Source organism: Bactrocera neohumeralis, chromosome 5 (genome assembly GCF_024586455.1).
Source record: "Bactrocera neohumeralis isolate Rockhampton chromosome 5, APGP_CSIRO_Bneo_wtdbg2-racon-allhic-juicebox.fasta_v2, whole genome shotgun sequence".
In the NCBI taxonomy this organism is placed as follows: Eukaryota; Metazoa; Arthropoda; class Insecta; order Diptera; family Tephritidae; genus Bactrocera; species Bactrocera neohumeralis.
The window spans coordinates 51,685,306-51,708,640 of NC_065922.1; the positions used below are offsets into that span (position 1 = coordinate 51,685,306).

At 34.5% G+C, this 23,335-nt stretch overlaps 1 protein-coding gene across 16 annotated transcripts in view; it reads left to right on the top strand.

Moving 5' to 3' along the window:
* LOC126759799 (neurobeachin) overlaps nt 1-23,335 on the top strand; it is a 624,909-nt gene that overhangs the window by 595,831 nt on the left and 5,743 nt on the right. For 12 of the 16 annotated variants that reach the window (XM_050474910.1, XM_050474912.1, XM_050474911.1 and 9 more), the window contains 7 exons: nt 6,763-6,872; nt 9,428-9,664; nt 17,103-20,013; nt 20,131-20,301; nt 20,400-20,663; nt 20,812-21,008; nt 21,133-21,284. In XM_050474910.1, coding sequence (XP_050330867.1) covers nt 6,763-6,872; nt 9,428-9,664; nt 17,103-20,013; nt 20,131-20,301; nt 20,400-20,663; nt 20,812-21,008; nt 21,133-21,284 — 4,042 coding nt within the window. The remainder of the gene's footprint in view (nt 1-6,762; nt 6,873-9,427; nt 9,665-17,102; nt 20,014-20,130; nt 20,302-20,399; nt 20,664-20,811; nt 21,009-21,132; nt 21,285-23,335) is intronic. The other 4 variants (XM_050474913.1, XM_050474919.1, XM_050474922.1 and 1 more) reach the window with 1 other exon arrangement.

Genomic DNA, 23,335 nt, shown 5'->3' on the forward strand with positions numbered 1-23,335 from the left:
CCGTAAATTTCACAAATTTCATTGGTGGCTTGCGTGGCATTCTTCCCTTTTTTATTAAAAAAAAATTCGAAATTTAGCGAATTTTTCATTATTTTAAGTAATTTTTGAACAGCTGTAAGTTTTTTTCGACTTCGCTGTATTTAATTTTTTTTGGTTAAATGAAACTTAAAATCTTAAAATACGAACAAATTTTTTCGACTACCCTTTTCTTAATTTGCTATCTCGTCCAAAATCATTTTTTCTTCACGCAATCTTGCAATCTTCCCATAGGTTTTCTCTCCACACTCGAACTTTACTAGCAGTTGTAAGAAGCTATAATACCATATATGCCTATCGTCGTATTAATTATCGCCTTTTTAAATGCGCCAACATGCAACCGATAAAGTTGCCGAGTTAAACAGAAAATCATATATGACATTTGAGTAAATTGCACGGCTCATTAAAAATATAATAAGCTCCACTCAAGCGTTTATCGTCTCGAAATTATGCGCTTTCACATACATACATACACATATTTTATAAAGTATATGTGTATGGGTGAGTGCGCTGAAAAATGATGAGCGCAAGAAGCGCTCATAAGTCGCTCGCTGCCAGGCGCGACACGTTTCGTTGACAACTGTCAAGCAAAATTAATTACACCAACGAATGAGATAATGTTTTTCCTTCTTCGGCTTAATTAATGCCAAAAATTATTTCCTTTCACTCGACAGTGCAAACATATAAATTAATTTCGGGCGTTTCATTACATTTGGCGCGCTGCTGTCATACAAATATATTATGCACACGCTTGCAGCTGTGTATGTGTGAGTGAACTTGCATGTGTGTTTGTGCGGGTCGCAGCGGCAAATGTGTTTATTCAGCGCTCAGACGAGCTTTAAATAAGCGTGTGTATATATGTGCGTATGTATGTTTGTATGTTTATATATGAATCTGTAAGCTACACCCCTCATAAATATATTGTACAAACAATTTGCGCAAACAATAAGGATATGCCGGGCGCACATGCAAATAACCACACACACATACACACATACCAGCAGGGCATACGAGTGCGCCTGTGCGCAATGAGCATATTTTCCATTTATGAATATGCATGGACCTGAAATTGACACGAAAATGTCAACTGCAATTTCATTGTCTGCTGTTGTCTTCAGTCATTGTTGTTTACATATTTGCCGTTGTAGGCGCTGCGGTTGCCACAAGCATGCGCTGCCCGCACGCCACCACCTCCACTAAAAACGCATGGTGAGTGCAACACAAAACAATTTCTCTTTGCACTTGCCATAATTCGCTCACTCATTCGCAATCATCGCTGACATCAAGCCCGGCAAGTGGAAGTTCTGCAGCGCCAAACTGCAAACAATCATTCATATATACATATAAAAGTGTATGTATGTGTGTGTTGTTGTTGTATGCAATTTGTTCGAGTGTCAGCGGCAAGCACATACACTTGTCCTGCAAGTGTCACTTTGCTATTGTTTTTGTCGTCATCAGCCTCGTTAGCATGTACCCTCGTCAGCGCTGTCATGTTGTTGGCACCGCTGCACATTGTTGCTGCTACGGTTGGTCGCCTCGCTTACGGTGTTAAAATATTAAACATAAATCCCAACTAGACACACACACACGCACACTCAAACAAATGTATTTTGGTGGTGTGCAAATGCGACTGAATTACCACAATTTGAGCATTGCCACCAAAATTGTTAGCGAGGCGCCACAGAGTTGCATTTTTTATGCAGCAATTTGAATTATTTTGAGTGAGGGGTTCATGTTTATAATTCACACCTGTTTTATGCGGTGATAGGAGGTAGATTTGTGGAGGGTTTTTGCTGTCAAGGGTTGCAAATATCTTCTGACAGTGCCCTGCTTTCCTTATTAAGCTTTTATGGTGGAACTCTCAAAAGAGTTGTTTAAAAGTCTAATATCCGGAAATGGGTCTCACTTTTTACAAAATTTTGAAATATTGAGCACATTTGCTTACTCACTGCTTCCTCAATAAAGGTTATGTATGATCATTATTGAGCTTTTTGTTCTGGTAATACTAGAACCAATCTTCCCAAAGGCTTTGTGAGAACACTATATGTTCAAATAACTAGAAAATTCATTTAGTATAATACCTTAAATAAAATAACATAATTTTCACATCCTAGATTAGAAGCGCACCAAAAGCTTTTGAAAGCTGTTTTACGTGCTTCATTCAATTGCTTTTGAGAGCTTGCTAAGAATTGGAGAAAATAGACTAAATATTTAAGTGTTCAAATGACATGTTTTGAGGAGTCACTGATTTTCAAGTTTGAGGTGTGCTTTAAAAAGATCAAGCTTTTTTATATGACAGCACTGAATATTGAGCTTAAATAAATGATCGATGATTCCAAAACTAACTCTGAGTGCAGTGTGAGTTAGATTTTACTTACTATCTTTAGTATACAGTAGTTGAACAATAGGAAACATATACATATATATATATATATATATATAAATATATATATAGCAGCCCTTTAACCAAAATTAGTTTGGAAGACATACCCTACATAAGGCCTAAAATGGATTCTGAATAACTGAAATAATAACTTTCGAAGAAACAATTGCGCAATGTAGGTGTCAAAGGGATAGTATACTGAAGATTAAATCGAACATATTTTGGAATAGAATTGCCATATAAGAAAAAGGAAAACTGAAAATTTTTACTGGGAAATGAAAAAGTTTTTAAAAAGCTTTTAGAAAAGTTTTTGAAAATACTTGAATATTAGCATATTTGAAAATATATTGAGAACCGTTAAATTGAACATATTTTGGAATAGAGCTGCCACATATCGAAAAAGGAAAACTAAAAATTTTTACTGGGAAATGAAAAAGTTTTTAGAAAACTTTTAGAAAAGTTTTCGAAAATCATTAAATTGAACATATTTGTGAAAATAGTGCAGCCACCTATCATTGAAACTATTATTAAAATTGAAAAGTCTTTTGGAAAAGTATTCCGGAAGCATGCCATGTAGGCATATTTTCAGAAACGCGAAGGAAAGAAAAATATTTCTTAAAGAGTTGCCACCAATGGTGAGATGAGAATTTTCGAAAAAATTACATTTTTGACATATAGTATGTTTGAAAAGAGCTGTCATCAATAAAGAAAAACTGTAAATTAACCAAAATTGTTAAAGAAAGTTTCGCGGAATTTTTCTATTGAGAATTATTTTTGTAAAGGGTTCGCAATTAATATTTAAAAAGATGTTCGTAGGGCTGTGGTTTTTTTCGTAAAGTTATCGTAAAGTCTTAATTTTAGACATATTTTAGAAAATAATTGCCATTTATTGTAATATGAAAGAAAAGCAGCATGAACGTTAAGCTAAGGCAAGCATAAAATTGGCTTTATATTTTACTCGTATTATAAATTATTAATTATGAGAAATTATAATGGGTTTTCAAAAAAGTCGTGCGGTATTTTTATTGAATTTTTTTTTTTTATTGAAATTGAAATGAATTTTTGATGACTCATGCCCAGCTCTTGACCGATGCTACGGCTGCTACTATGCAAGTCTCTTTCGACCAATTCAGCGATTTTATCGCAATTTTCGACGACAGGCCTTCTGGAGCGTGGCGCATCTTTGACCACCTCTACACCAGAACGAAAACGTTGAAACCATCGTTGTGTGGTGGAAATGGAAACTGTATGGGGTCCATAAACTGCACAAATTTTATTGGCGGCTTGAGATGCATTTTTGCCTTTATCGTAGTAGTACTGTAAAATATGCCGTATTTTCTCTTTATTTTGCTCCATGTTTGCGACGCTATAACTCACGAGCGACTTAAAAGAAACGACAATCAAACAAACACATGTTAGCGCGTGAAATGAGCTTTCCATAAAGGTATAGCATGACCCGATGCGACGAATAAAACTAGAACTACGCGCTTTCAGCGCCAACTAGCGAAAATACCGCAAGACTTTTTTGACAGCCTATGTGTAGATATTAATGTATTTGCTAGAGACTTTATAGTAGCCGAAATAGCATTTTTAATTATGATTTGCCAAACGCTTCAGTGCACAATTATTATTATTTTTATTCTTTTTTTTTGACTATTTTTTTTTTATTTATGTATTTTTAATCTTATTTAAAAAAGTTATTTGCCAGCATCTTAGCTCCTTTATTTTACATATTATATTTTAGAAAATATACTTGCAGCCAAAAAATTGGAAATAGCTAAATATTTAACAATAAATCGTTGAGTAAAAGAGGATATTTAAATTTTGAAAAAAATGTTGAAAATAAAATAAATTGTTTTTGAAATGATTTTTTCATAATATTTCTTTGTTCTTAATTTTTTGGCATTGCTGTTCGTTACTCCTTAAAATACGTATATTTTTAGGTGTTTATAAAACTATTTTGAGACTATATTTTTGGTAGTAAAATTAAAAAATAATAATAATAAATATCTCTATACTCTATACTCTCTATACATATATACAAAAAAAATGTTTTTACAAACAATTTTTTAATTAAGATAACAGCTCAGATATGTTTTTTTATGAACTTAAATGTAGGTGTTCAATTATGCAGCGAGTAACTACAGTAGAAAAAAATAAAAATAAATAGATTAAATATTATAAACAAATAATCACATTTCAGCTATTACAGTCATAAAAATATATATGTAACACAAAAAAATTAAAAAAAAATAATAAATAAAATGAACATGTCAAATTACAATAGAAAAACTTAACGAAATTAATGAAAAAAAATTAAAAGAAATTAACAAACAATTAAAAAATAATAATTAAAATAAAAAAATGCAATTAAATAAATATTTAATAATTAGAAAGAAAAACTTAATTAAATTTGAATAAAATGAAAAATTAATAAAAAAAATTAAGAAAGCTTTTTTTTCAAACATTCAAAACGCGAATACAATTTAACTGCAATAACACAAAAAATAAGACAACTTTTATAAATTACAATAAATAATTTTTGCGCCAACATCAATAAAACATGTGTTAATAATAAAAAAAATGAAAAAGATGAGAAAGAAGAAAACCTCATTAATTAAAAATATTAATTAAAATTAATAATAATAGTAATAATTTAAAGAAATTAAATGTAAATTTCATATATTAAAAGAAAATTTTAAATTTAAATAAAATTAAAAATTCTTAAAAAAAAGTATTTAAAGAAATTAACAAAAAAATTTAATGGAAAATTTTATATTACATAAAAAATATGTAATTATAAAAAATTACATAAAAAATTTGAAAAATAACATAAATTATGAAAAGAACTTATTTAAATTTTAAATTTGAATAAAATAAAAAAATATTAAAAAAAAATTATAAAGTTTTTAATGTTTCGGTTTGATAGTATACGTTACACCAAAAAACATAAATTATTATACTGTAACTGTAATAACACAAAAAATAAAAACAACATTAGATAAAATTAATGAGTTACAGCAAAAACGGAAAAAATTAATAAAAAAGTTGTATCAAAAAATAAAATAAAACTTTAAAGAAATTTAAAAAAAATTCGATGAAAAAATTTTAACTAAATAATCAAGAAGCAATAATTTAAGAAAATAAACAAAAATTAAAACAAACTAAATAGATTATAAAAAAAATAAAAACTTCATAAATTAAATAAAAAAAATTAATTAAAAATTTAAAATTTATTAGTATTAAAATATTATTTAAATAAATTAATCAAAAAATGTAAAAGAAACAAATTAAAATCAAACAATATATAAGGAAGAAATTATTATAGAAAAAAATTTATTTAAAAAAATTAGAAAAAGATAATTAACTAAAAGATTAAATAAAATTTCATAAATTAAAAAAATTTTTGTTTTAATTTTTTTTTTTTTAATTAAAGAAATTAACATAAAATTTAAAAGAACAAAATTAAAAACAATTTTAATTAAGTATTAATTAAAAAAAAAATTAAAGAAAAAATATTACAAAGCATTAGATACAAATTTGATAAATTAAAAGAAAACTTATTTAAATTTTTAATTAAAGAAAATAAAAAGAAAATAAAAAACTAGAAAATAATAGAATTAAATTTATTAATTTATAAATTAGAAAAAAAAATTAATTTAAAAAGTCATGTGTGTATATATAGTAATATTAAAGTAGTGAACTGTTTAAATTAATATCTTGCCTCTCATATTCTCTTAAAGCTAACTGTAAACTTGAGTATTAGTATACCTCTTAGTAATTTGTTGCTCTTCTCTACTATTTAAAATGTGTATGGATAAAAATCTAAAACTGTTTTAGTCTACTGAAGTGTGTATATTTGATTTGCTTTACTCACTGAGCAATCACTTAGAGAAGCACATATATTATATATTACTCAGTTACTCAAAAAAGATAAAATTATATATACATTAATAACTAATTAATTTTAAGCTGCTTTATATGCGTTTCCTTGTCTACATATACCATACATATCTATAATCTATCTATCCAACTATCAATTTACTATCTAACTCTAACTCTAATTCTGTTCTGTTCTATTTAATTGTTGAAGTTTTCCCTTGTTGTTGTTGTACTTTAAATAACTACCGTAATACGTAGTAAGACACATACAACTCGAAATAAACTCATATAAATATGTATTTGTTTGCAATTTCTTCTTCTTCTCCCGGACAACCACGACCATACTTGTAATCGCATAACGGTATTCATAATTCTCAACGGCAATGACAATGAAACATTTTCACATTTGCTGTAATGCGCAACAACAAAAATAATTTTCGAATGACAACGCTGCACCGCAGGCGCTCGCACAATACAAGATGGCGACTATGAGATAATTGTCGTGGATGAGAATAATCCATCGGTCTTGGCGGACAATGACTCACATTCTAGTGGACCGCCTTCGATTAAGGTGAGTGGCTCAAATCATGAGATAATGCAAAACATATTTATTTTTATATATATAATACTTATGTGCGTTACATGAATACTCACATTCCATCCCTACCATACCGGCATAGGTGTATGTAAGCACGCAGAAATGTGCTGCTTCCCTTGGTTAATTCTATTGAATGATACACACATAACAAACATATATGTATACATTTTTATACTCGTTATAATTATGAAACATAGCATGTATATTACACGTTTCCATAGCGAGTAAACCCATTTATATATAAATGCATATATATATTCCAGGCTCATATGAATATACATAATATATAATATACATATAATATGACATTATAAATATATAACACACTAATAATTATATTACACAAATTTATGCAAAGAATTCCATGGAAGTAAAGAAAAAAATTTTATTTTCCCAGAAGTTTTCTAACATAGGGTGGTCCTTAAAGAACAAGGTGTTTTTTTTAATTTAAAACTTACCAATACTTCGACCTAGACCTCGATGGTCTTTTCTATTCTTATATAAAATATCAAATTTTCTTTCCAAAAAATAATGTAGCATATACTTAGGCGCCTTATTTAAATAAACATCGTAATAATGATTCCAAGAAATCTAATGTCACTCGTTTTCTAGGAAATCTAAACCACAAGGAAATTAAGGTTTGCAATGCAGTTTCACAGAGCTTTTTTTATACGTTCAACAAACTTCACATTCACTCGACTATCACTACTTCAACAGGATTTCTATACTAGTTAAATTTCATATATATAGTATATATATTTTATACATGTATATATATATACTAAATATGCTATATGTTTTAAATATTTGCATTTGATCAACTGCAATCCTTTCAATGCCTTGAATACTTTTGAAGCTTCAAAGTATTTCATTGTAAGGCTTTGATATTAGCAATAATAAATTCCCTTTCCTTCCTTTGTCGTGTTTGTATGCATTTGATTAAATACATACATATTTTGCACTTACCTTGCTGAAAGCATTCCTTTTGCTGTATACTCTATTCTAGTGCAGAGTATAATATCATGTAATACTGCAAGATGTATTGTCCAGAAGCACAAAGGAAGGCAAGAAGAAATGCAAGTAAAGATAAAATAGCATAGGGATAAAGAAAATATGTAATACAAGCTAAATTCTTCCAGTTTTGACACAAAAGCAGCTTATATAATGAAAATGTATTTTAAGCTCCTGTAAAATAAAAAAATACTATAACTTTTTGTTATACATATGAGTACCTGTTAATTTTAAAATACATATATAGTATATTTTTAGCACTGGCCAAGAGTAGGCAAACAAATTTTCCAATTCAAAGTAGTATTAAAATAGGAACTAAAAACTTAGCTTGTTACCCCTGCAGAGCTATGATTCTATTGTTTTTCATCCCGTATAGACTTTAGATATGTATATTCGGTCTACTTTTGCATTAATGTTCATGAAACCTTGCTAGCATTTTTTTGGCATTTAATATTATACCGTACACACTTGTAAGACTTTGTTCATAATTTTAAAATTCTTCCAAATATATGTCTTCCCCTTGAAGTAATCTTCCTTGACCCCTATACCCTTTGGTCAACGTTTTTTCAATTCTTGAAACAGTTGTTAAAGTCAATTTCCTTGTTGATATTTTGGCCGGTCGGAAGGGATTCGAAGTGCACCAAACTATGATAATCTAACTAAACTGTCAATATAACCTTGATTTTGACCTGCTTTGACGTGGTTTTTTTGGCTTCGGCTCACCTTTGTCATTATATTCGGCCGACTGATCATCTGTTTCCAGGTTGCAAGCATATATAGTAAATGTCACTGACAATCATAACAACATGCCTGTAGAAAAAAATTTCGATGAATGGATTTTCGCGCAAAGTTTAAATTAGAAAGGCTTACTATTTTTTGCTCACAGTAGCATATTACCAATGATTTCCGTCTTCTTGAAATGGTTTGAATAATAGAAAAAAAAATACATCCCTCAGTAGATTAGGGAAGGGAAGGGAAGAGAGAAAGGAAAGGAAAGCATGAAAAAAAACAGGCAAGTTAACTTGCAAGTGGACTTAACACCTTAAAAGCGAAAACTTTAAAAATAGTGATTTTTTATATATACATATATATATATATATATATTTCCATATACATGCTTATGCGATTTATCTTGGGTTTTATCATAACTAACAGTCGCTACTAATCATAACATTGCCATGAAACCAAACATTTTACATATACATAGAAATGTGTTCCACATATTCGTATGTATTATGAGCTGCGATTGTATATTATATATAAATAACCCTATATTGTTCACGATATATGCGTATATAGCTAACAGGTGTCATGGAATATGAAAAATTACAAAAAATAACTGGAAATCTTTTCCATAACTAGTATAGCATTTCATAAACACGAAGTTTTGTATATGTATACCTATAAATATACTATATAAATACATACTTATATATATATGTATATGTATATAATCAAAGTCTGTATGCTTATGTATTCATATGTATATTAAATCAATTACTAATTTGCATGATTAGAGTAATAAGGCTACCACTACCAATAATACTACTACTATAACAACAACAACACCAAATATGACCAACACTAAAACGGAACAGAGGGTAAAAGCAAACACTGTGACAAATCTAGCAACAACTATAACAACAACACTAGGTTTAACGTCGACCAATGCCAAAGTGTTGAAACATACAAGCAAATTGCAACAACAACCATTGTCACCACCGAAACCAGTGTTGCCTAAAAAATTGCCAAAGGTAACAAAATTACGCATTTTTTTTGTTAGAAAAGAAAATTCGCTTCAAATACAAATCGAAAATAGCAGTAAAATGTGGAAAATCATATTTTGAGTAGTCACGTTTAAGCAATAATTGTTGTTGTTGTCCACACATTATGAGAACACACACACGTATTTGTATGTACATATGTAATTTGTCACTTATGTAAAATCTTCATTTTTTTTTGTTTTATATCTAAGATTTAGTTACTCATACATATAATTGTATGTACATATTAGTGAAAGTATATATAATATATAAGTATACTCATACATATACATATATGTGAGTGAGTACGTGTAACAGTGTAAATGTAAGTTTTGTATATTGACATATTAATTTACAGTTTATTGAATGTAACAAGTACCAATTTTTCTGATCAAATGTAAACTCACAATCACATACCCACAACCAACTTCACTCGGTATATCATATAATAATCAGAGCCAAAAAAAACAATATCAAATTTATGACTCAAAATTAATCTATAATCTGCAGAAAGAAATATCGCTACAAGGCTTTTAAATATACGCATTTTAAAGAATAACAATCCTATTGAATATATAGCACTAAGAAACCAAAATAGTGAAGAATTGTTAGCTAAGCTTATATTTAACTACAAATACAGCTAACTTGAGAGCAAAAATAAATACTCTCAAACAAACTTCGAATAACTTAACACGGGCAAATGGGGATACTGACTACGAGCCTCGAAACTATAAATTCGGAAATTAATTTCTACGAGTCTTTAGACATAATAAAAATTCTACCAGAATTCACAGAGAATACTAGTAAATATGTTAGTTAGGAACTTATGGACAAAGGAACTGAACAAGAAAAATAGCCAAAATGCATTGAGAGTCTTTATAACTGGTCTCAATGCACCCGTATCTAATATTCTCGTTTCATCGGCTCCACCAGATTTGACAAATGCAGTAGCGAAGCCTTAAGAAATGGAGTCTAACACCCTTCTAATTTCGCTCTACAGTTCATTAGGAATCAAACAGAAAATAATACAAGTAATATAAGCCATTAAGTTAATTAACGATTCAATCACAACAATCCTCAAAATAATATACGATTCCCGTCATATGGGGCCCAAAATCATGGACGTCCACCGATCTATCCCTTACCGAGGAATAGATATAATTTTAATAATAATTTTCCAAGACAACAACAAGAAGACAAATATGCAAATAACAGTGCACCGCTTAGTATTGCAGTGACAGAACTTTATAGAGAACCCTTACCCTGTTTTTCTCAACCATTGGCGGGTTTTCCAAGTGCTATGATGACTTGAAAACTCATTGGCATAAGTGTACTGCAGCGGGAGGGGATTACTTTGAAGGAGATGAAATGGATAAAATTCACTTTTCAATTTGATCACAGTGGTATATGATTTTATGATAGTGGCAGACTCTATGCATCGATCAATTAACAACTTCGCAACTATTCCTATCAATTGTCGTTTATCTTTTATAGTGTTATTACCTATGTAATTATCATTATCCATGGGTTCGCCACTGATGTCGTTCAGAAAATACAAATTTTAAGCCGCAGCATGTCGAAAAGAACACGACAGACGAAAAAATACTTCAGACTTTTGCTGAATACAAATAAATTATAATATTATTGCTTGGAACTCAACACAAAACATTGGCGAATAGAACAAACAACTAGTATAAGTCTGAATCAGCAGAAGCAAAGTTAGAATATTTAATATATAAAACTACTCCATTATCCATACACTTTTGTGTTGAAGTCTTCAAGATAACTTTTTCACTTTCACAAGCAAATTATTTGAAAAATGAGCATGACTACATATAACAACAATAGCGAAGAAAGCAGAGACGAATCGATGACTATGCATTATATGTATTTTAACCAGCTTGAGCTTATGAGCTCTGCTTAAGGTCTCTCCACCATGAAGTTTAGTCCCAACTGTCGCAAAATATGAAAATTTGTTGTGAAAATGTTGCTCATAAAATTTATCAGTAGTCATTTGCTGATAATTAGGTCTCAAAGCAATACTTATAATCATGTTTCTCTCATGCCTCCCAAATGTGAAGGAATTTCAATTTTCTGTTTTCTTAAAAAGTGGGTAATTTAGTCTTCAGACTATGAAATTTTAAATAAAGTTTTTATTAGCTATTATCCTAAAAATAGTTAGTTTTTGCTCGATTAAATCACTAATTTATAATTTGCACAAAACAAAAATGAGAGATCAATGGAATTGAAGATTTTCAATATCGTATTCAGTAGCACATGTAAATACATTTCAATAATTTTTAAAACTGAACTAGTCCATCACTTTTAGAGATCTTGATTAGAAATTTTCCACAAGTCCTTCTCACCCCAAGAAAGTGCTTATTTTGCGAACTACAGATTTCGGACCACTAAAGGATATAGCTGGCATATAAACTGAACGATCAAAACCAAGTCCTTGTATGGAAAACTTTTTATTTGATAAGATATCTTCACTAAAATGGCCACAAAATATCTGAAAGCCAACTCTCTATTTTTTGCATAATATTTTAAGATCGAATTACTAAAGCATATTACTGCCATACAAACTCGAAGGTTTATATTTGACAGCTAAAAAACTATAACACTCAACTTTTTAATCGATTTTAAAAAAGTGCGAAAAAATAAAAATGAAATACTTAAGCAAGTGGAAAGCGATTCGCAACACTCAGGGAAAGAGTGTATGTTAAACATAGAATGATTTGAAGATGGGGCCATGTGTAGAAAGTTCTTTGAGCTCCATTTACTTGGGAGTGGCCTTCTTTTACATGTGGCTCAAGCAGTTCACGGTTTCCGGTCTTAAACCAAGTATCCTCTGGTTAGCCAGAAACATCTCTTTGAAGGCGAGCTAAATTGAAAAAGCGAAACATCCCTCCCCAGGGTTGTGCGCTGGCGTTGGGACCCGCTACATAAAAAGGCACCCCAAAGAAAAGAACAAAACAGCATCGGAATATAAATAAATCTATAATGAAAAGGACTAAACATTAAAATCAATCGAAAATACAATGCTGATTCTATTTAGCGCAAAATAGGAAAGGAATAGTTGAAAATAAAATAAAATTTCACTTTGAAGTGGACAAATGAAGTCTTTTCAAGTTTCCAATAATGGTCAATTTTGGCAATATTCGATAAACCTCAAATTAACAAAACGATTGTGTAACATATTTTTCATTTAATTTCTTTAATATATGTATATACATGTATACAAAAATATATACATATGTATGTCTGTTTATATGCAAATGAATAAGCACATTTGAATGAAAATAAAAAATATGTCCAAAGAGAACCCAACCAAAAATAAAACTCACGAACACAAAGCTAACCAACAATACCTAGATACCTCCATCTACATTTAAATCTGTATGGTATTCTGTAAATTCTTCGTTTCCATGCCGTTGCGCACTTCATTCACTTCCGCATAAAGCACGACCGACCACAATAGGCTAAAAATACTTGGTTCCTTGAAATATCCAGGGTCGCACACACAACCACGCATTCCTGGAATCACATGCTGAAATGTCTGCTAATTTTCGGTTACATAACTGCGTTAGACTGTGGCATGTGCGTCATTTGTTGTTGCCAATACAAAAGCATTACTTTGAACGCATGACTCATACGCACTGTTGACCACTTCGGTTTGACTATTTACCTGTTTATTTGTGCATATCTAAGGTTATTTGCGCAACTATAGCTAAGATACTTGTATGCAGTTGTAATTGTAAGCGTACATATATATGTATTTAGTTAGGTTTAAGTAAATATGTATAAGCATTTAGTGTAACTGGCAACAACAAAGCAACACATACGCTTTGAGTAACTCTTACAATCACCGAGTTTCAATATAGACACACAAGCACTACACCTTTTCACCACAATTCACCTGATTTTGACGTATCAATTCACCGTAGTTAAATATCCACAATTTATGCCTAAGTACACACACACACATACAAAATATACGAGTATGTGTTTGTCTTTACATATTACTTTTATTTACATATTTATACATACATAACAAACATTCTTGCTGCCGAGATTGCCATTTCAACCAACTACACCAACACATACATAAACAACTATTCCATATACAACATAACATATACATATATATTTATAGGTATTGACACATGTATTTTATAGCCAAGTGCTGGCCATCTGACATGCGTATGACAGTTCACATTTGTCAAATATTCGTACCGACTGCCATCTGTTAAATGCAGCGCGTGACAGTCACTAACCGTTGTATGTATATATGTATATTTGTCCAACGCTGTAATATATGCGCATAACTGTAAATGTCAATATGTTTCTGTGATAGTCTATATGTTTAGCCATCTTGTTGACTGTTTTATCTGAGTTGCGGTCGTCTAATACGCACTGACTTGGCTAAAGACAAGAACAACAACAATAATGTAGACGGAAATCCAGCTTTAAGTAAATTCAAATTGCCGCCATTGATTTGTGATTTGGTTTCTGATTTTTGATTGCTAAATAATTAATGACTTCTGGGACAGTTGTCATCACTGGCGCAAGAACAGAAATACAACATTGAGAAAACAACCAGCAGAAAAAGAAATGCACATTCCTGTCGAACAAAATACGCTTCTGATGGAAACTAAGGGATATTTGATTATTTTTTATAACATTTCTTATTTCAGCGTAATATAAATTACTTTGTATTAATCCAGAAATATAGTATATACATATCACGGTGGGTCGGAAAAACATTTTTTTTTTGGCTTAATACTCAAACTACTAAGTAAGGTTTTCCAAGTATGAGCTCTTAATGTGAAGATCATCTTCTCGTTTCATGGATTTTGTTGAATATTGAATGCTCTAAAATATGGTCTCTTACAAATTTTTTGTAAACCTAACCGTTTAAAATATATTACGGTTTATTAACTTAGGGGAATTTTTTTTTCTTTCGAATTTGATAAAAATAAAATAAAAAACATAAATCGGAAAGCGCATAGTTTTCTAAGAAATTTACTGCTCTACAAGTAAGTACCAAGCAAAAATACTTGACCCACCCTAATATATACGTATACGTAGAATTTGAATTCCCAACTCTTCTTCAAATATTCTTTTCCTGAATGAAGAAATCAATTTTCGAGCAAAAAACAATCCACTAGTTGGCGCTCTGGTCGAGATTTTCAAAACTTCAGTATTTATGAGCCGATTGAGTACATTTCCGCCATATTTACGAATAAAGGTTCTATTATGTGCAAAGTAGATACGCTAGATGGGGGCTCTATTCGTGTTACATTGTACCACTTTTGTTATATAAGTGACAGGCTAGAAAAGCCTCTCTTTGTAAATTTCCCGTTTACATATTTATTTAAGATGAACTGCAAAATCCATGAAAAGTTATATGATTAGAGTCTATATCTCCAAAAATATATCAATTAGATATAAAAGTATACGAGTATATCAAATTGGTCAGTACCATAAAGATATAACCTTTTAAGCCAAAAAGCTTATGGTCAGACAAATAATAATGATTCAGTAAATAACTTCCTATAGGAAAGGTTAAAACGGTTATAGCAAAGACAATTTTGACTAGTTTTTTCGAGTCCTTTGATTTTTCGTTTCGCAAGTTTGCGACAATTCTAAATAACATTAGACTTCTCAACGCCATGTTTGAGTTCTTCTTTCTTTAATTTTTCAACAACTATTCTTCGAAAAACTGTTTATAACGACATTCTTCCGTTCCACGTTTAGTGATTTTCGAAGATATCTATAATATAATACTCTACTTTCAAAGCAAATAAAACCAGTTTAAGTTTTTCGATTGTGAGCCCTTGAGGAAAAATCTACGAAAAAAAAATCATGCTCTTTCATTACAACAACGTTCGCTCTCCTTAATGAAGTTCACTCTTTCATATTGGGCCGTCGGAATTCGTGCAGTAGCTTCTATCAATTGTGGATGATAGTTGTTGACCTCTGACCTTACGAAGTAAACTGAAAGTATTTAGCTTGGATTTTCCTGTGTAGGACTCGAAGCCATTTGAATGGGTACACCACTGTTCAATTCGAGTGATCATAAATCGATGATGCTGGAGGTCATTATGATTTTCAGTTTTTCAATGTACTTTGAGTAATCTGTGAATTCTTTTCGGAACTTCTGGTGAAACAAATACATCAATTTACGGCGACTGTCTAAATTTTTTGCTTTAACTAGAAGAATCCAGTGGTTTTAAGATAGAAGGCGAAAGTCTTATAGACTTATTGAATCATATAATGGGAACGGCTTGAGTTTTTTCTTGAAGTTTTGTACTCTCAAGAGACTTAGTTCATGAATTTCTTCTCCAAAAAGCGGGAAGTTATTAAATAAGAAATTATTTAAGCTTTTTTCTGTTGGAATGAAATGGCTGATGAGCTCGACGCTGCTCCGCAAGGAAGAAGGGTCAGATATAGAGAGATATTGGCAACAACTACAAGGCATGCGCCATGCCAAGTTGCTAATGGGAGGTTACAACCTCAGCAGGTTTAAATATGTCATTAACCTCCCTAGGGCCAAGCTCAGGCTACTTTCTTACATTCCACCCTGGCCACTGTAAGCTCAAGAAGGATTTATATAACTACATAGTCTGCAGGCGCAGGATAGAGGCTCTTGTTGGTGATACTTCCATGTTTCCAAATCACATCGCCTCACTAGTACTAGCAGTAAATTGGAATTTATCAATATGTTGGGGCCAGGTGGGTCGCTGGGATTTATGAGAGGGCACATTCGACCTTGGGTCGTGGTGCAGTCCTCATCTATTGATCTGCTGGAAGCTCTTCCGCTTTGCTAAACTGTTAAAGCTTTTTTATTCTTTCAAAAGCCTACTCAGATGCAACGATCCAAAGGGCCACACATTTGTTTTAGTAAAAAATTAAATTTCCAATTTGTTGGTTATATTTGTTCTTAATATATCACATGTCTTCAACACAATCCAATCTATGCTTTGAACTCGTACATGTGTTCTGTTTGCAATGCACCCAATCGCATGTGACCTCATTGTCCATTTGTCATTTTCGCGTCACAAAGTTCACCGCACAATTGCCAATCTCGTCAGCAAGTAATCAATCATAAACACACACACACACACATAACTAGCTGTTAATATGATGAAATTAATGTATGCTTTAATTTCTCTCTCATTCTTTCTCCAACCACTACTGCATTTTGCCTCCACGCACGCTGATTTATTTTCGCGCTCCGCACCAAATGCCAACGCAACGCACGGCAATGACAAATTTCGTGCAAAACCAACAACAACGACGGCTCTTAATGGCCAACAACGTAACATTTTAATTCCACCATACCACCACATAACCGAAAACAACAACAACACCAACAACAACAACAACCGCATGAATCATTAAAACTCACGTCCGGCCAACGCAGAGTGTCGACTCGGATGTCGGTTCGTTGAACATGAATTCAACGGAGAACGAAGTTCCTGAAGTGGAATCGTCGAGTGAAATTCTGGCCGATGACAACAAACCGACCAACTCGAACGACGAAAGCTGGACAGATGTCAATTTGAATGAGGATGCCGGTGTACAGGCCACCGCAAGTGGTTTATTGTCGGGCGGTATGTCGGCAGTGGATGGGAAAATGCGTGACATCGACGGCCTGCAACATCATGCACACCAACAACAACAGCAGCAGCAGCAACAGCAGCAACAACAGCAATCAACAACGACAGGACATGGCCAACCGCAGGGTGCTCAACAAATGCAAGTACACCACGCACATCAGTTGGTGGGTGCCGGCGGCGAACGCGGCGACAAACCCGATTCGGAAATATCGGTGGTGCGCGTACCGGACGGTTATGCAACAGCATCTGGCGCGTCAGGCGCGGGCGTTGGCACGGCTGCCGGCAATGTGGGTCAGCGTGGCACACGCTCCGATGAGCTACAAATGAAACCACCACTCGTTGGCCAGCTGCCGATGACAACGCCCTCGCGTGAGGCGAGCCTTACGCAGAAGCTGGAAGTAGCGCTGGGCCCGGTGTGTCCACTGTTACGTGAAATAATGGTCGACTTTGCGCCGTTCCTGTCGAAAACGCTTGTCGGCTCGCACGGTCAAGAGCTATTGATGGAGGGTAAAGGTCTAACGACATTCAAGAATTCACACTCCGTGGTCGAGTTAGTGATGTTGCTGTGTTCGCAAGAGTGGCAGAACAGTCTGCAGAAGCATGCCGGTCTGGCGTTTATTGAATTGATTAATGAGGGTCGCCTGTTGTCGCATGCCATGAAGGATCACATTGTGCGCGTCGCTAATGAAGCTGAATTCATATTGAATCGTATGCGTGCCGATGATGTGCTCAAGCATGCCGATTTCGAGTCACAATGCGCACAAACGTTGTTGGAGCGGCGCGAGGAGGAGCGCATGTGTGACCATCTCATCACCGCGGCGCGGCGACGTGACAACGTGATTGCTAGTCGCCTATTAGAAAAGGTCCGTAATATTATGTGCAATAGGCATGGTGCTTGGGGCGATGCCAGCGGTACTGTGCAGAAGCAAACATTTTGGAAACTGGATGCCTGGGAGGATGATGCGCGCCGTCGCAAACGTATGGTACAAAATCCACGCGGCTCGTCACATCCACAGGCCACGCTGAAGGCGGCCATTGAAAATGGTGCACCTGAAGATGCCATCTTGCAGACACGTGATGAATTCCATACACAGATTGCTGTGTCGCGCGGTCATCAGTCATCCCAGCATACAGCCGACCTGTTGGATGACGCCGAGCTGTTGATTGAGGACCGTGAATTGGATTTGGATTTAACAGGACCGGTCAATATAAGCACTAAAGCGAAACTAATTGCACCCGGTGTTGTGGCACCCGGTACTGTGTCTATCACTAGCACTGAAATGTTCTTCGAAGTGGACGAAGATCATCCAGAGTTTCAGAAGATCGATCCCGAAGTGCTGAAATACTGCGATCACCTGCATGGCAAATGGTACTTCTCAGAAGTGCGCGCGATCTTCTCGCGTCGTTACTTGTTGCAAAATGTGGCACTGGAGATTTTCCTAGCTAGTCGCACCTCCATACTTTTCGCTTTCCCTGATCAACATACTGTGAAGAAGGTCATCAAAGCTTTGCCGCGTGTTGGCGTCGGCATCAAATATGGCATTCCACAAACACGACGCGCTTCGATGATGTCGCCCCGTCAGCTGATGCGCAACTCTAATATGACACAGAAGTGGCAACGACGCGAAATCTCGAATTTCGAGTACTTAATGTTCCTCAATACAATAGCAGGACGCACTTATAATGACCTCAATCAGTACCCAGTCTTTCCATGGGTGCTCACCAATTATGACACAAAAGAACTAGACCTCAGTCTGCCTTCGAACTATCGCGATCTCTCGAAACCGATAGGTGCATTGAATCCCTCACGACGCGCCTATTTCGAAGAGCGCTACGAGAGCTGGGAAAGTGACACGATACCACCATTCCACTATGGCACCCATTATTCTACATCGAGTTTCACACTAAATTGGTTGGTACGTGTTGAGCCCTTCACCACCATGTTTTTAGCGCTGCAAGGCGGAAAATTCGACTATCCCGACCGCTTGTTCTCCTCCATATCGCTTTCGTGGAAAAACTGCCAACGTGACACATCCGACGTTAAAGAACTCATACCTGAATGGTATTTTCTGCCAGAAATGTTTTACAACTCGTCCAGTTATCGTCTGGGCCATCGCGAAGATGGCACACTCGTCAACGATGTTGAGCTGCCGCCATGGTCTAAGAGCCCCGAAGAATTCGTGCGCATCAACCGCATGGCTTTGGAGTCGGAGTTCGTCTCATGCCAACTACATCAATGGATCGATCTGATTTTTGGCTACAAACAACGTGGTCCAGAAGCTATACGCGCCACTAATGTCTTTTACTACTTAACTTACGAGGGTAGTGTAGATTTGGATGCTATTAGCGATCCTGTTATGCGTGAGGCAGTGGAGAATCAAATCCGTAATTTCGGCCAGACACCCAGCCAACTACTGATGGAACCACATCCACCGCGCAGTTCGGCAATGCATTTGTCGCCGATGATGTTCAGCGCCATGCCCGATGATCTCTGTATGTCGCTTAAATTCTATCAGAACTCACCAATTATACACATCTCTGCCAATACCTATCCGCAATTGTCGCTGCCATCGGTAGTGACCGTGACTGCGGGCCATCAGTTCGCCGTGAATCGCTGGAATTGCAACTATACCGCATCCGTCCAGAGCCCCAGCTATGCTGAGTCGCCACAATCGCCCGGCTCAAACCTGCCCCTGACCATCGATCCTGTCTTGTGTAAGTTGCGGTTTTAAGAAACCTTAACTTTTCATATGATTGCCGCTCCTAAATATTTGTTTAAATTTGAACTCTAATATTTTTGTCTTTCTCTTTTAATCCATTTTCCACCTTCAGCTGCACAAAATACAGGTCACAATAACCCCATGAATCGTCGGCATCTGGGCGACAACTTCAGTCAAATGCTGAAGATCCGTTCCAACTGTTTTGTCACAACTGTGGACAGCCGTTTCCTCATTGCTTGCGGCTTCTGGGACAACAGTTTCCGTGTATTCGCCACCGAAACTGGTAAGTATCCCGAACCCATATCATTGCAGCCGCTCTCCGCAGCTCTTAAATGGTATCTTTATTTATGTGCTCTTTTCCCACTACTTCGCTCTTTCTAGCTAAGATTGTGCAAATTGTGTTCGGCCATTTCGGTGTGGTCACCTGTTTGGCACGCTCAGAATGCAATATAACATCGGACTGTTACATCGCATCGGGTTCAGCAGACTGTACAGTTCTGCTGTGGCATTGGAATGCGCGTACGCAGAGTATTGTCGGTGAGGGTGATGTACCAACGCCGCGTGCCACTCTAACGGGACATGAACAAGCAGTAACTTCGGTTGTGATTAGCGCTGAGCTAGGTTTAGTGGTCTCGGGGTCGACAAGTGAGTATTATCTTTCTTTATTTAACAGGAAATTAAAAAAAAATATGTTAGATCCAGTTAAGTACCGAGTCTAGCTTAAAATAATGTCTGCGGTATTTCATTGCAATAGATTAATGTTTGTTCCACATTTATCTGCCTTTATTTGTAGACGGTCCTGTTCTGATACATACCACCTTTGGTGATCTCTTGCGTTCGCTTGATCCGCCTGTTGACTTCAATTCGCCCGAATTGATCGCCATGTCTCGCGAGGGTTTCATTGTTGTCAATTATGATAAGGGTAATGTGGCCGCCTACACTATCAATGGCAAAAAGTTGCGCCACGAAACGCACAATGACAACTTGCAGGTTAGTTATTGAGTTAGTCTAGTATTCTGACACAATTACTTTAAAGACCTTTTTTCAAAATCCAAATTTATCTAACGCTTCTTTTATATTATTCCTTTTTCTTTTTTCTAAATTGCATTTTCAGTGCATGTTGCTCTCACGTGATGGTGAATATCTGATGACCGCCGGTGATCGCGGCATCGTGGAGGTCTGGCGAACCTTCAACTTGGCACCGTTATATGCCTTCCCGGCTTGCAATGCTGCAATACGTTCGTTGGCGCTGACGCACGATCAAAAGTAAGTACTAACTTTGATTATTAATTATTTTTATCGATTACAACTCGTATCAACTTGAGTATTTAGGATAATATTTTAGATATGTTATAGAAATAAATAAGACAATAAAAAACGTTTTTTGAAGATTTAAATAAAAGAATTGATTTTAAATAATTAATGTCTGTTCGTGCGTTTAAGGGGTATACTATAACAGGTCAATTGAAAAGTCCTCGGTCTAATACATAGATAACTGTACTAGAATTAAATCCATATGATTTTTAGTTAGCCCTAACCTTCAAAAAGAGCTTGTATAAATTTGACAGCTGTCGGATCATTCGCTTCTGAATTATATAATTTTGAGTGAAGCAACTTTTGTTATTATGAAAAAAATGGATAAAAGGAATTTTGCGTGTTGAGAATTTTTTTTAAGGGAAAAACTACAGTTGAAACTTGACTTGTTGATAAGTATCCGGACACTGTCGCAGAAAAATCAAACGTTGAAAAGTGGTATGCTAGCTTAGACATGGTGAAATAAGTACCGAGGATAGTGAAAGCAGTGGACGCCCAATGAAGATTGTTACCGACGAAAACATCAAAGAAGTCCACAAAATAATTTTAGATGAGCTTAAAATGAAGTTGTTTGAGATATAATGCACTCTAAAGATATGAACTGAACATGTACTATACATCATATCATTTACGAATATTTGGGTATGAGAAAGCTCTGTGGAAAATGGGTGCCGCGCGAGCTCATTTTTGGCCAAAAATAACGACGAGTTTATCATTCGGAGCACTGTTTGAAGATGCTCATGCGTAATAAATCCGAGGTTTTGCGTGACAATGGATGAAACATGGCTCCATCATTTCAATTCAAAATCCAATCGACAGCCATCCGAAGGAATTTTACAAGATAAAACCGCACCAAAGCGGGGAAAAGCGCAATTAATGGATATTGGTTACAGTGTCTGTATCTTAAGATGCGCATGGAATAATTTTTATGGATTACCTTGAAAAATTAAGGACCATCAAATGCAACGTGTCACAAGTCAGTGAAATTAATGGCAAAAATCCATGAATTGAGCTTCAAATTGCTTGCGAATCCACCGTATTATTTAGATCTGGTCCCCAATGACTATTTCCTGTCCTCAGAGAAGAGGACTGGGAAGAAATTTTCGTGGAATGAATCGCCGAAACTGAGTCCCATTTTTATGCAAAGAACAAGTAGTATTACAAAAAGGGGATCCAAAAGTTGAAGAGTCGCTATAATCACTATTATCCTTGATGGAAGGGGTTTTGCCGAAAAAAAATGTGTTTTACTATGGCAGGTTGAGAACTTTTTATTTGTCCTGTTATGATTTGAAAAAAAAGCGGACACAGTCATACTTTGAGATGCTCAAAGGCAATTCATAGAGAGAATTTTAAAGCAAGGTTTAAAATTTTTGAAGAACTTGAGGTCGTATTTTACAATTTTACACACATAAGGGAACTCGGGATATATTACTCGTGAGACGAACTTTTTTGTGAGAAGAAGATACTTAATGCGTTAGTCAAGGCAAAATCTATATTTTTAGAGATCTTGCAAATGAAGAGAACTTTCGGATGAATCAGCAATACTCTCAAAAAAAAAAATACTCTCCTCTACCCAAGTTAGGTCTGTTTAGATCGTAAGATTAATCCAAAATCGATAAATCTTATTTGCGCAGATATTCATGCCTCTTGTTAACCAGAAACCACTAAAGGTAGATTACCAGAGACACATAGATCGACGAAACGTTTTGAGTTTACCGCATAATTTTAATAAGGCGTTTAATTCAATCCCAGCCAATTCGCTAGATTTTTCAAAGGTGTGTCTAACGAAGTTACAATCTCAGTGCGACCAAAGCCGAGTAATAGAAAAGGAAGAGACCAATTTAACTTATGCTTGGAATTACAATTGAATATTGCGAAATACTTTTTAAGTAATTAATATTAGGGTTTGTTAGTAAAACCTTTGACAGCTTTGTAAATTAGGATTAAGGAGAGCAACATAGTATTTAACCCGCATATGAATATCTACACCTCTAGTGGATATA